Source organism: Glandiceps talaboti, chromosome 17 (genome assembly GCF_964340395.1).
Source record: "Glandiceps talaboti chromosome 17, keGlaTala1.1, whole genome shotgun sequence".
NCBI classification, from domain to species: domain Eukaryota; kingdom Metazoa; phylum Hemichordata; class Enteropneusta; family Spengelidae; genus Glandiceps; species Glandiceps talaboti.
In genome coordinates, this window is record NC_135565.1 from 19,340,097 (window position 1) to 19,354,129 (window position 14,033).

Consider the following 14,033-nt stretch of genomic DNA (forward strand, 5'->3'; position numbering starts at 1 on the left):
CTCACATGACACTACTGGATTCTATGACATATTACCCAGTGTACACCACACTAGTACTCCCATGGCACTACTGGGTTCTGTGACATTAGTACCCGGAGTATACCACATTAGTACTCCCATGGCACTACTGGGTTCTGTGACATTAGTACCCAGAGTACATCACACTAGTACTCACATGACACTACTGCACTCTGTGACATTAGTACCCAGAGTACATCACACTAGTACTCACATGACACTACTGCACTCTGTGACATTAGTACCCAGAGTACATCACACTAGTACTCACATGACACTACTGGGTTCTGTGACATTATTACCCAGAGTACATCACACTGGCACTCACATGGCACAACTGGGTTCTGTGATATTATTACCCAGAGTACATCACACTGGTACTCACATGACACTACTGGTTCTGTGACATTATTACCCAGAGTACATCACACTGAGATTCACTTGGCACTACTGGGTTCTGTGATATTATTACGCAGAGTACATCACACTGGCACTCACATGGCACTACTGGTTCTGTGACATTATTACCCAGAGTACATCACACTGAGATTCACATAGCACTACTGGTTCTGTGACATTATTACCCAGCGTACACCACACTGGCACTCACATGACACTACTGGGTTCTGTGACATTATTACCCAGAGTACATCACACTGGTACTCACATGGCACTACTGGGTTCTGTGACATTATTACCCAGAGTACATCACACTGGCACTCACATGGCACTACTGGTTCTGTGACATTATTACCCAGAGTACATCACACTAGTACTCACATGACACTACTGGGTTCTGTGACATTATTCGGACAATAAAACCCTTTTTCCTGTTACAGGCATTTGTTCATACATCAACTGCCTACTGTAATTGTGATAGACAGTACATTGAAGAGAAGATCTACCCACCACCCATGGACCACAGAAAATTAGATGATGCTATTGAGTAAGTAAAAGAGATAGACTTGTTTTGTTTATACCAGTATGCAACCTTTATCAGTGTTTGAAGATGTTATCTCACTGATACAAAAAGCTTAATTTGATACATCTATCAGGGACAACGATAATTTTGAAAGTAGCTGTTTAAATGGGTAAGCAGTAATATCTACGGATAAGATTCTATCTCTTACTATGTGGTGACCAGTGTGCCCTCTAAGCCAATTTGACGTGCCACTGATGCACACAATATCTAGTGATGCACCAAAATTTGGTGTTCCCCTATCTCTTTCTATGTGGTGACTCACAAGAAATGCCGGTTTTTCTCAGTTTGACCCACAACAACAAAATTTGGCTATCATTAGAGGGAAAATTGGTATTGACTTTTTGATAATGTGGGAGTTAAGATGTGTGTTTAAGATGTGAGTGTGTTTGTGTTTAAATTGAAGGTGATAAAGACCACCATTTCTACAACTTAGTACAAGTCACTCATGTAAGATTGGCAAAAGATAAATTACATATTACTACCGACTTATGACCCTAGCTATGTTGGGTTCAATTTTAACTTTTGATATCTTGATGTTTACAGGTGGATGGATGATGAAATGCTACGTCTCTTAACCCCAAAACTAATTGACAGGAGACCAAATACATATACCTTCACAAAAGCCATAGCAGAACATGTATTGATGGAGGATTGTGGTGATATGCCTATAGCTATTGTCAGACCATCTATTGTTGGTGCTGCATGGAAGGAACCCATTCCTGTAAGTAGATGTTAGGACTGTAGAATCATATGCTACCAAACTTTAGTATGATAAATCAGATGACTGAACTGTTTTGTCAGTATGCCTTGCTTCACACATACATACATACATACATACATACATACATACATACATACATACATACATACATACATACATACATACATACATACATACATACATACATACACACACACACACACATCAAGGCTAAAAAGCACATACAGTACAATACTGAAGTGGAGATGATAGACACATTTGAATTTTCCCAATCTATGAAGGAAAACAGTGTTGTAAAGATATTAAGTTTATTGCATAGTTGAACTGTTGTGTTTCACAACTAACTGCCTGTCAGAGATGCATGTATGTAAGTAGACTATTAATAGACAATAATTCAAAATTTTTATTTCCAATCTCATGGAAGAAATCTACAACACATATTTGCATTGAAATATTAAAAAAGAATGTACCCTAGGTGATGATATAATCATTAAAATAGTGATGATATCAATGAGTTGTTTTATTGTAGGGCTGGATTGATAACTTTAATGGTCCATCTGGTATTTTCATTGCAGTAAGTATACCTTTATTAATTTACAAATTTATGTGATTGATAACTATACTGTTGCATTAGAACAATTTGATACGTGTGAGTAGATGATATAGTTATATCGGCCATGTCATCGATGTGGTATGTCACAAAATCTCAACAGTTTCACATTTTCTGTTGGATAGGTATATATTGTTATATTTATTATTATAAAGGACAGTTTGTTTTCTTCTGTACATGAGGTAACAAGGGGCCAATATGTGTAGCATTCATACAATTTCTCAGTGTCCTGTTAAACTGAATATTTCATTTCTTATGTGCCAACTGGTGTCAAAATGATAAAAGACAATTTATTTACAGTTTCTGAAGTCTTGTACACTGCATCCAAAGCTGAATTCAGAACTGTAAAGATCTATGGCATGGTATCAAAGTTGATATTCTATCAAATTTGTACTGCTTGATTTCAGTGTGGTAAAGGACTCTTACGTAGTATGAGGGCTGATCCTAATGCTGTAGCTGATGTGGTTCCTGTAGACATTCCTGTCAATGTTATGATAGCTGCAGCATGGAATATTGGTGTACTCAAGTAAGTGAAATTTTAGTACTTTGTTTGTTTATTTATTGCTGTATATTTCTGCTAAGACTCTGAATAAAGTCTTGAAATATCAGCTATTATCAACTCCTTTGTTTTGGATCAGGGATATTTTGTTAACTCCCGTATGGGAGGTAATGTCGTGGCGATGTATGTCTGTCTGTCTGTCTGTCTGTCTGTCTGTCTATTTGGACATTTTATCGTAAGAATATTTTACTAACAACATTAGATGTATATTTGCCTCAAGATAACATTTTAACATTTTTAACACATTTAAAAAATTATTTTTTTCCGATGTCTTACTGTCTATTCTTTTGCAGACCAAAAGTAGTTCCTGTGTACAATGTGACTACAGGAGGGCATAATCCCTTTAGATGGGGTGATATGGGTAAGTAAAACACACTCGACTAATATTCCAATAAAAATATGAAAAAACTGAAAATAATGCAGCAAAAAATTATAAATTTTAATTCACTGCTAATCTTTACATTCATAAATAAAACATTTTCAAAACATGGAAATACTTTATTTATTCATTATATTTGGGATATTTGTATGTCTTGTGTATTGTTTGTATTACTTCAGGGAATGTTGGGTGGACAATAAAGGTTGGGAATATGTTGGTTTTTAGGGAAAGAAAGGTACGTCTGGTGGGTGAAATGGGTGTGCTAAACTCATGGTATAGAAGTACTGTTGTACTGTTTTGCACTGGGGTTATTTTTTTTGATGATAGTAAAAGCTAGGATCAGAATATGTCATTACTTTGAACAATCCACAATTTTCAAAATAAGAATCTAAAACTAATATTGCTGTCCATGTTTGCAAGAGTGTTTTGTAATACTTCCTGAGACGGTTTACAGTATTTTACATCATAGATATGTAGACTAAGGATATGCCATTTCTGTAAATAATCAGTATTTTTGAGGGTAACAATCCCAAAAACCAATCGTAAGACAACAGTACAAAACTGATTATTTTCCATGTTTGTAACATTTAGTACATCGATAACATTTCCTGAGAAAAAAACAAACAATTTTGATACAATATTTACAATGTAGAATTGTTAATAATAGATTTGCTGAACGTACAGGAGATAGGAATAATTAACTAACTGTGATAAAACTTAAAGTGAAAGGAAAGTCTCACCCACATCTTATATGAAATATAATGGTAGATAGTGAGTTATCTACCGTAATTATGTGTAAAGACTACCGGCATATCCCACTCATTTTGTACCTAATTTGGGAATTTTTGACAGAGAAAAAAAAAGAAATCTGCAATTCTGTTATGTGTTATTATTTGTACATTGATGTAGCTAAAGATTAAAAGTTAGATTCATATTAAGTTGATGATTTGCTATCTTCCAAAGTATTCCCATATGCAAATTATTTTATGTTTATATTTGGTACACAGTTTGCACTTATTAGAATTCTGGTAATGCACTTTTTTCTGTTGCATGTTGTAATATTATGTTTTGCTCACAGAGTCAGTTATTCCACCATTCTTCAAACGGGTTCCTCTTGAAAATGCATTCAGAAGACCCAATGCATGTGTCACAAATGTTCTGTAAGTGATCCATCCCTGCATGTATATAGGGATAGTGTAAAACAGCAGAGAGTATTTGCAGTACGTGACTCCCATGATGCATCACTCAGTGGCTTCCATCTAGTTCATGTTAAACATCACACATCCCATAGAAGCCCATCAGTAGTGTTTCCCCTAAAACAGTATGCATCATTGCCTCACAAAGAACCTTGCAACAGGTTGCAGCCTTGTTTGATTTTTGATTGGTCAACTACATACATGTCAACCAATTAGATATCAAACATGGCTGCCATCTACATTTTGTATGAAAATCAAATATGGCTGCCACCTGAGGAAATCAAATATGGCTGCCACCTGAGGAAATCAAATATGGCTGCCATTTGTGGCAATCCAATATGGCCACCATGTGTTGAAATCAGACATGGCTGCCACCTATGAAAATCAAACATGGCTGCCGCCTATGACGGGGTCATTTGTAGGGCAATGAGGTGTACCATTAGTTCTACATCTGATGGAGCTTGACATCCCATGCTGTATACAACACTTGATGATAGTGGGTGGGTAAAGGAAAACTAATAAAGTGGTGCATGTGATGATGGTAGCTAAGGAGAATGCATAATGGGCAGTTAATGCAAATATTCTATGTATGCAAATACCTTGATACGACAGTCAAACAATCGATATCAGCCACAAAAACACAACTTTCCTTTTTATGAAAACTTTACAGTTTGAGGCATTGAGGAAATGTAAATGGACATCATAACCAATGTGTCGTGTCTGATATGAACAGTATGACTGTCGTACTTGGAAATTTAGATAGTTGTTACGGCAACTGTTGCTCGGGAATGGGGATTCCAAATGCTGACATACCAAGCTGTCTTTGATTACAGATGTTATTCCAAGTATTTACAAGAGGTTTCCTCTTCATGGTAGTTTTCGTCGCCCTGGTGGAAGTATCACCGATAATCAGTAAGATGACAAGATAGCCAATCGCGGCAGTCCTTCTATAGTTATGTAGCCTTGGATAGCCAATCACGGCAGTCCTTGTAGTATTTTGTCTTGGGTTGCTCCTCATAATACCGTAATTACCCTATATGTAAATAAGCACAGTATATTCCCCCTCCTTTTTTTCACTGACTTGAATATTCCTACATGCTGTAACGTTTAAATTAACAACATTAGGAAGAGACTACTCTGTGCATGTCAAATGATATCAAATTCTTCAAACCTGACAGAATCATGTAAAATAAAATTTGAACGTCTTCACAACGAAATGAAATGAGGATGGTATGTTTACCATGGCTTCTGAGAGAGTTGACGGATATCAGAAATTAATCAATGCTTTGAAATAAAACATCTACAAATCTTTGAATTTAAATAAATATACAAGTAACTATCACTCAGTCTGTCCTCAAAGTATGACTTGCATTACCAGACTTATTTTGTGAATTCACTGATGAAAGAATTTAAATTCTTTTTGTGTAGTACACAGTAACAGGTATGCCAATGGTACCTATTCTGAAATTTCTTAACATCCTCAAAATAATAATGATAATTTCAACAAACCTCAGATTTTTGTCAGAAGCAAGTCATGAACTCTGAGGAGCTCTATTTTCACAATGTCTAAGACTTCATCTTAATAATAGCAGAGAGCTAGCTCCTTATTGTCTCAAAAATCATATTTTTGGAGGTTCCACTAAGTTCATGACAGAAGAAGGCTTGGATCAAATACAAAAGAAAAGTTTGTAAAAAGTGCATGCACTATATTTTCACACTGTTGCCATAACATTTTACTCAGTGCAACAATGTAAACCAAATATCAGCCAATCAGGAAGCAGAATTTATATCATGTGACATGTTCAAGTCAGTAAATTCTTCAACTTTTTTCCTTGAAACTTGTACTCTAACTAACGTTCCTTTCTTCCCCAATTCTTTCCTAACTAGCACCTATTTGTTGGGCATATGTGGAATAGATTTAAATAAGCTTTCTACCTTTGCAGCAACTTGACAGGCAATGCCACTGCAAACATTCTGAAATCTCAATGTCTCATCAAAGATCTCAAACTTTACTTTCATTCACTTTGCATATTATACCTACACTCGGAGTGACTACTGCAAGACCATTGCATTTCTTTTTCGTGCACCAGATGCAGTAAAAAAAATGCTGTTGAGCTTAAAAAATATGCAAGTTATAACATGAAACTAATGCAAGTAATGTCACAAAAAATGCTGTTGAGCTTAAGAAATACACAAGTTATAAAATGAAATTAATGCAAGTAATGTCACAAGCTATGTATCGCATAAAGTCGTTGATCTCATTCCCAATATTCTTGTCCTTTCTTCCTAAATTCATGACTCGAAATATCATATTTCAATTAACAGCTTGGCTTATAGATATAGTAGCACCATATCTGCCAATAACTTTTTGCTCCCATGGCAACAGTTACAGAGATACAAAAAAATGTATATCAGGAGATGACGTCATTTTCAACAACAGTATTTGTAAGTTTGGTAACTACCCAAAAGGAGGAAAATTGTGTACATTGTCATACCTAGTAGTGCTATGAAATACATGTAGGTGGGAGGTACCAATAAAATACCTGTAGGCTTTTGAACTCTCGTAGATTTTACCTACTTATCTCCCTTCAATGCCCATGTCGAGTTTTGGTTAAAATTTAGTCAGGAAAAAAGTTGTGTTCTCATCATCATGGAATTACCAAGATGTGTAAAAAAATGTATATATGTGACATTGCCCTCCAGACAATGATGTAGGGGATATTTCTGCTTGTCAATATCTCATCAATATTGTGCAATAGCTGAATACCTTCTGGGGCCTGTTATAATTGTTTTGCCAAATTAGATTGCGAACATAGACATTGGTATTTCTATTTATCTAAACAAATTGCTGAAAGTGTGGAGAGCTGTATACATAGCAAATGCCTTGTCTGTGTAATTTATATAATAACGAAATGTATGTCAAGCAGTATGGTCTATATATAAAACCATTCTTATATATGGTGATACAAATTGTAACATGATGGCATCTTTACAGTAGATGTGATCAGTGTCTGCAGTGGGACTAAATTGGAGTTGTAGTTTGCCAAAATGTCGGAGGATAAAATGGAAATCACTAGTGTTACCATGGTAATTCTTTCACTGACGTTTAATAGTATTCTACATTATTGTTTTCGTCGTTAGTTTGCATTATTTCAATAAACTTGTCATAAAATGGAGACATGAGACTATGTAAATCTCTAACAAGTTATCAACAATTTAGCCTCCCCGCTAGCTGACGACAACTCCAGTTTGGTGTAATTACAATACATAATGGTATAAATTGGAACTATAGATGTATGTAATAAACTTCACAACTACATGCAAGTGTATATATACCAGGTATAAATGTCCCTTGAACAGTTCAGATTTGCAATAGCATTCAAGTGACATATATAGTGGTTACATTTGCATGGCGTAGTGATGTGTTGTGAATGTATATAACTGCATGGAGTAGAGAGATAGATAGATGGAAAGATTTATCATTGTGTGCTCTCTTTGGAGTGACCACAGGGATGAGGATTTGGTATTTATTTATTTATCAGCATTGAAAAAGTTGGTACAGAACAAATAATCCCATGGAATCCTTATTAAGATGTGATGACTTGGGATTGAAACATAGCCCTTTAACCATGTGTTACCATGGTTACCAACAATGAGGTCTCTGTCAATGTGTTACCATGGTTACCAACAATGAGGCATCTTTCGATGCTTTACCATGGTTACCAACAATTAGGACTCTCAATGTGTTACCATTGTTACCAACAATGAGGTCGCTTTCAATGTGTTACCATGGTTACCAATAATGAGGAATCTTTCAATGTGTTACCATGGTTACCAACAATGATGAATCTTTCAATCTATGATGAAGAGCGAATATTTTGAAATATAAATATTATGTTAATTATTAAATTACGTACATAATTTTTGTGTCAATTTCCTTTCTTCATTTTTTTGAGAAACAAGGTCAAAACCATGCAAGTTTAGATTTTGTTTCTCAAATGATCATGTATGATCCCTTGGTTAATGTATATACCCTAAAAAACAGGGTGCCAGATACTCAGTGTGTCCTCAAAGGTAATATCATACACTAATGACAACTAGCACCTAGTAATATCTGATAAAAAACAAACTTTGGTATTCTCCTATTCCCTATGATGTGGTGACTCGCTAGAAATGTCTTATTTTGACACTCAGTAAAAAAATTCTGTTTTTTATTTATTTTCAAGGGCACACTGGTATCATTATTTATGTTACAAGATTCATATACAGTCCAAAATTACAAATCTTTTCCAATGCACCTGATGCAAATTTTAATTTCGCTTCATTTGAACAATGATCATATTACTTAAATTGCTTTGTTTTCTGTAACTTTTTTTGTCGTCTTGTTCATTTCTTAGGGTTGTTCATGAATACTGGAATATTGTGTGTCACAAACTCCCTGGCTACTTCTATGATTTCCTGTTGCGTTTGATGGGAAAGAAAGCAAGGTAGGCTGTGTTGTGTGTGTTGGGGGTGATGGTGATGGTGGAAGGTGGTAGGGGATGTGATGACAATGGTGGGGTGATGGCAGTGGTGGTGGGTCCCAGGTGTGATGGCAATCGTTGGGTGATGGCAGTGGTGTGAGGTGATGGCAATGGTGGGTGTTGTGATGGTAGAAGTTGGGATGTGATGGCAGTAGGTGGGTTTGTGATAGCAGTAGTTGGGTTTGTGATAGCAGTAGTTGGGTTTGTGATGGTAGTGGTTGTGGGGTGTGATGCATGAGATAAAGGGTTGGTACGTGTTTCAGTACCTCTCAAACTAAACATAGTGTTTTGATTTGTTGACAGAATGGTTCGTATCTATGACAAGATGAGGAAAGCCATGTCCAGTCTAGAATACTTCACAACCAACACATGGGAATGGTCTAGTGAGAACACTGACTCACTTTGTACATTGCTGTCCGAGGAAGACAACAAGGTGAGGTGTTCACATCAGCTGCTAAGTAATGCTCTTTTTACAATTTGGTATGATTTGACCCCTAGAATTGTCTGTAGTTATCAAATTATTTACTCAGCATATGGTGTAGTATTTTAGGATTTGATGTGTAGAGTTGTTCTTTGATTTTCATTTTCTTTGGTTCATCATCTTCCTTCAGGTATTCTACTCTGACGTTCGTCCCCTTGACTGGCCATCCTACCTAGAAGCCTATTGCCTGGGAACCAAACGTTTTGTCCTCAACGAAGAACTCTCCGGACTACCACAAGCAAGAGCACATCTGAAGAAGCTACGTAACATCCGCTATTCATTTAACGCCATCCTCTTTGTTGTCATTTGGCGTTTCTTGATCGCCCGATCACAAATAGCTCGCAATCTTTGGTACTTTGTCACAAGTCTGTTCGTCAAATTTGTCAGGCTCACAAGACTCACAAGTTCTACCAGCTAGATACAACAACAGATGTCAACAAATTGTCTCCAACTGTCATTTCACTGAAGAGTTAGAGACAGTTAATCAGATTTTGATGTATATGGCCATCAAGATGGAATATTAATTTATAAAAAAAAACAGATAAACAGGAAGTCTTGAATACCATAGCAGTATTTTAGGCGGCATTAACCAGTTAATAAATTCTAACACGGTAAACAAAAAGTTTCATATTTTGTACTTTAGTTACCATGGTGATGAGTTGTAACTTGGGAAACCTTTTGGACTCGCTGACAAGAACAATACCTGTAATTAATTTGACCTACTTTCTAAGTGAAAGGTCATACTAAATTTAGGGTTCTATCTTCTACCTTCAATTATCACAAAGAGGAGGTCAAGGTTCAAAGTGGAGGTCAGAGTTCAAAGTGATTTCCCATTGTGTAGCTGAAATACTGAACGAAACCTTCACATGATGTGTTCATTGCAATAACAATCTAATCCATCCCCCATGTCCAGCCTAAAAGTGGTATGATTCAAGTACTACTTTAGTGTCAATCTCATCAACCCTTCCCCCCCCCCCATCATATAAGCTTAAAATGGTATCATCCATATAATAGGCATGTACTGTAAGCACATTGAATAAAAGTATCAAGATCAAAAAACTCCCCTTTCTGCCAAACAGCACAATCTTTTGACATGTTTCCCTGTACAGTGTAAACTGCAGCTGGTCAGTGTTACCCATGTCATTTTAAAAACAAAAGTATTAGCACAGTGATACTTCATCAATAGAAGGTGCTGTTTGTTGGAAACGCACCTTAAAATGTACAGTTTTTAAGAGCAAAATTGTCAATACTTACGTGGACTAGTGAAGATTTAGACTAAAGCAGAGAAGGAGCTGAAAGCTTGTCTGCTGTTCTGAACTTTTGCACAATTCAGTATATACATTGATTATTTAAAATGTCTGTGCGGGAAATCTTGTTTATTTTTTGAATGGAATTGAAAATATACCTGTTAAACAGCATTATTAGATTTTTTTGCCAAATATGTAACATTAATTATGAGCGACAAAGACACTTGTGAGTGTTAGTGTCTTGCTGGGAATTTGCGCAGATATGGCCATGTGGGGGCACCCTTCACAGATTTATAGCAATATATCTATTACTTGGTGTCCTTATGTACCCTTATAATCTTAGACTCTCTCACAGTCCTCAGAGCTTCGCTTTACTAAAATTAACGCTAAATGAATTATTTGTATGTACCGATACCATCTACATAACATACTCCATTACCGTACTCGAATAACCTTGTACTGTGCACCCTCATCGACCACGTAGAGATAACTATTCGTTGACGTGTGACTGCGACGTTCTGTGTTTTCGCGAAAACACGGCACGTTGCAGTCACACGTCAACGAATGGTTATCTTTATCATGGTCGATAAGGGCACACAGTACAAGGATATTCGAGTACCGTTATATCACTGGTATCGGTACATACAAAATAATTCGTTTAGCTTTAATTTTAGTAAAGCGAAGCTCCGAGGACTGAGAGAGTCTATTATAATCTATGACTTATCTTTGGTTGATTACAAAGCTTATGGTTTAGGGAAACATATAACTTATGAAATTCTTTAAATTGAAGGGACTATTTTAATATACCTTACGTTGCACACAGTATATGTTATGAATTCTTTTGAATCATTGTATGGTAATTTTTGTACAATTCTTGTAAATGCAACATGTGCCATCCTGTCTGGTATGATAATGTGTGATGTTATAAAGGAACACTGGAGCCAAGCTACACACAACATGTAAATAATTGATATCATAAATAATGTAATTTATACATTTGCGATTTGTAATTCATTTTAAAAAGGGAGCTAGCTAGCTGTGTAATATACATGTATTATGGGTGTAGAGTTAGGCAGTGACTAGTCCAGTTTGGCAGTGACTAGTCCAGTTAGGCGGTGACTTGTCCAGTTAAGCAGGACTAGTCCAGTTAGGCAGTGACTTGTCCAGTTAAGCAGGACTAGTCCAGTTAGGCAGTGACTAGTCCAGTTAAGCAATGGCTAGTCCAGTTAGGCATATGCAGTGACTCATCTGAAATCATTATTTTGCATAGAAATATAGATATATTAATGTGGAGTATAATTATATGATATAAATAACCAAACACAATAAAGTTGGTACAATTTAGCCTCTTCTAGTTTCTGTCATTTTGTTGCGTGTACTTTTTTGTACTTCAAATTAACATGAAGAAAGGTTACCATTATTTGTCTGTAAACTTTTGATACCAATTCTGTGTATTTGAATACTTAGTAAAATAAGAAGTCAGTTGTCATTGAGTATATGAGACATAATTTACCCAAGTCTTTATCCCCAATGATGTGAAATCTTTTCCGAAAACATTTTCACTGTGAATTATCTTTCTTCGAGCAAAAAAAAAAATCATAAAAATAAGATTTTGAGTATAGCAATCACAATCCATTCCTTTAACATCATTGATTACTTAATTTATTTAAAAGTTAAGTAATCAAACATCTATTGTGCCATAACATGATTTTACACTTCAAACATTTAAAAAAAAAAAAAAATCTTGTATGAACAAAATAAAGTTATCTCAGAAGTTTTCAAACTCAAAAATTAGAGTGTATTGTGTCAAAAAAATCTGCGTGTATATGACCATATCATCCAAGGAAATTTATGATTGAATGAGTCGAGTACGATCAAATTCTTGAGCATATTTGCTCAATGTGTGGTGACATCGGGTAATTTGTATCAAAAAACTTACAATCGTAAATATCATGTCAGTGCATAGACTCCAGGTTTTTACCCTATACTCATGTATAAGTAGTTGAAATCACAATCGTAAATATCATGTCATTCTGCCCTCTGTAGTCTGTTCTTTGAAAGCTGTAACTGGAGTGTAATTTTTCCGATAAGACAACCAACCGTGTATTCACTGAAAATTGTTAAAAATACCATTGTACATGTTAATCACAGGTCTATGTGATCCAGAAGTAGTACAGCATCGTCTCAAACCACAGCCTGTTTTACGGCAACGTTCTTAACGAGCCTCCCACTTATTTGGAAATGTAGTGGTAGAAATAATAACTTTGGTTTGCGAGAATGGTAGTACAGTTACAGTTTGAAATCATAATTACCTTGGGGTGTTGATTTTAGGGTGAGGATCCAAAAAATCACTTGGTTGGATTCATAGCACTATACTGCGTATACAGCTACACAAATATGTTTACCCACAGATTATTCAATACTGTTCAGGATGTACAATAATAAATGCCAGTCATAACATCTAACAACATAGTTTCAAAAAATGGTCATTTGCAGCCAGTGTACCTTTAAAAGGGATTGTCTGATGTGTTAGTGTGTTCCAACCTTGGAGACGTGTCTGTGCAGTACATGTAGATGTACACTTCACTTCAGTACATGTGTTTGAGAACAACTGAAAATAATTTTTGTTTGTTTATACTTTGGTTTGTTACATTCAACATTAAATGATTTAGTGTTGTAACATGTCAATGTACTTTCTACTTTTGATATTGTCTTGAAGTGTTTTTTTGATTTTTTTAAGTTCAGTGCAATTTAAAAACACTTGGTCTAATTACATATTTCAAAGAACAAATGAGTGGGTTTTTTTTGCCAATAAGTAAATTCAAAGAACAGAAAAAGTGGTTTCACTAATAAGTAAGTGAGATATGTTAGTATTTGTAAATTACCATAGACTTTATCAGCATAAGAACAGAAAGAGGGATTATCTAAGCCTTTGAGGCTTCCCTCCCTGTTTTGTCATGGAATCTTCCAGGGCAATGATAGTAAATCATATGTAATGTGGTCTAACCATTCCACAACATTTCATTACTCCTGTTTTGACATTACAATGGCCCTATTCATTTGTATGTTTCTCATCGCAGCAGTGCAATTTTTGGGCGTGTTCAAAATTTGTAATTAGAGTAGAAGTGCGCCCTCAGTGTCAGTCAATTTGATGTTCTTGTTAACCTCGTCGTACTGATTCATTACTCAATCGATAGCCATCCTGAGTATGGTCACATCAATCGCAGTCAAATTTGATAGGTCAGTAAAAAAAAGTTGCTGTGTATCTAAAACATATTGGTGATGTTTTTAATTCATAATCATACATTCACCATGCC

At 35.6% G+C, this 14,033-nt stretch overlaps 1 protein-coding gene across 2 annotated transcripts in view; it reads left to right on the forward strand.

Annotated features, from left to right (window-relative positions):
- The window catches only part of LOC144448248 (fatty acyl-CoA reductase 1-like), a 28,253-nt gene extending 17,099 nt beyond the window's left edge, over positions 1–11,154 (forward strand). Inside the window, exons 5-13 of one of the 2 annotated variants that reach the window (XM_078138419.1) lie at positions 858–964; positions 1,544–1,721; positions 2,251–2,295; positions 2,739–2,857; positions 3,184–3,251; positions 4,348–4,429; positions 8,863–8,952; positions 9,292–9,421; positions 9,600–11,154. In XM_078138419.1, the coding sequence (XP_077994545.1) occupies positions 858–964; positions 1,544–1,721; positions 2,251–2,295; positions 2,739–2,857; positions 3,184–3,251; positions 4,348–4,429; positions 8,863–8,952; positions 9,292–9,421; positions 9,600–9,887 (1,107 nt within the window). In that variant the 3' untranslated portion in view covers positions 9,888–11,154. Of the gene's footprint in view, positions 1–857; positions 965–1,543; positions 1,722–2,250; positions 2,296–2,738; positions 2,858–3,183; positions 3,252–4,347; positions 4,430–5,298; positions 5,378–8,862; positions 8,953–9,291; positions 9,422–9,599 lie in introns of both variants that reach the window. The other variant, XM_078138420.1, reaches the window with a different exon arrangement.
- Positions 11,155–14,033: the final 2,879 nt, after the last annotated feature.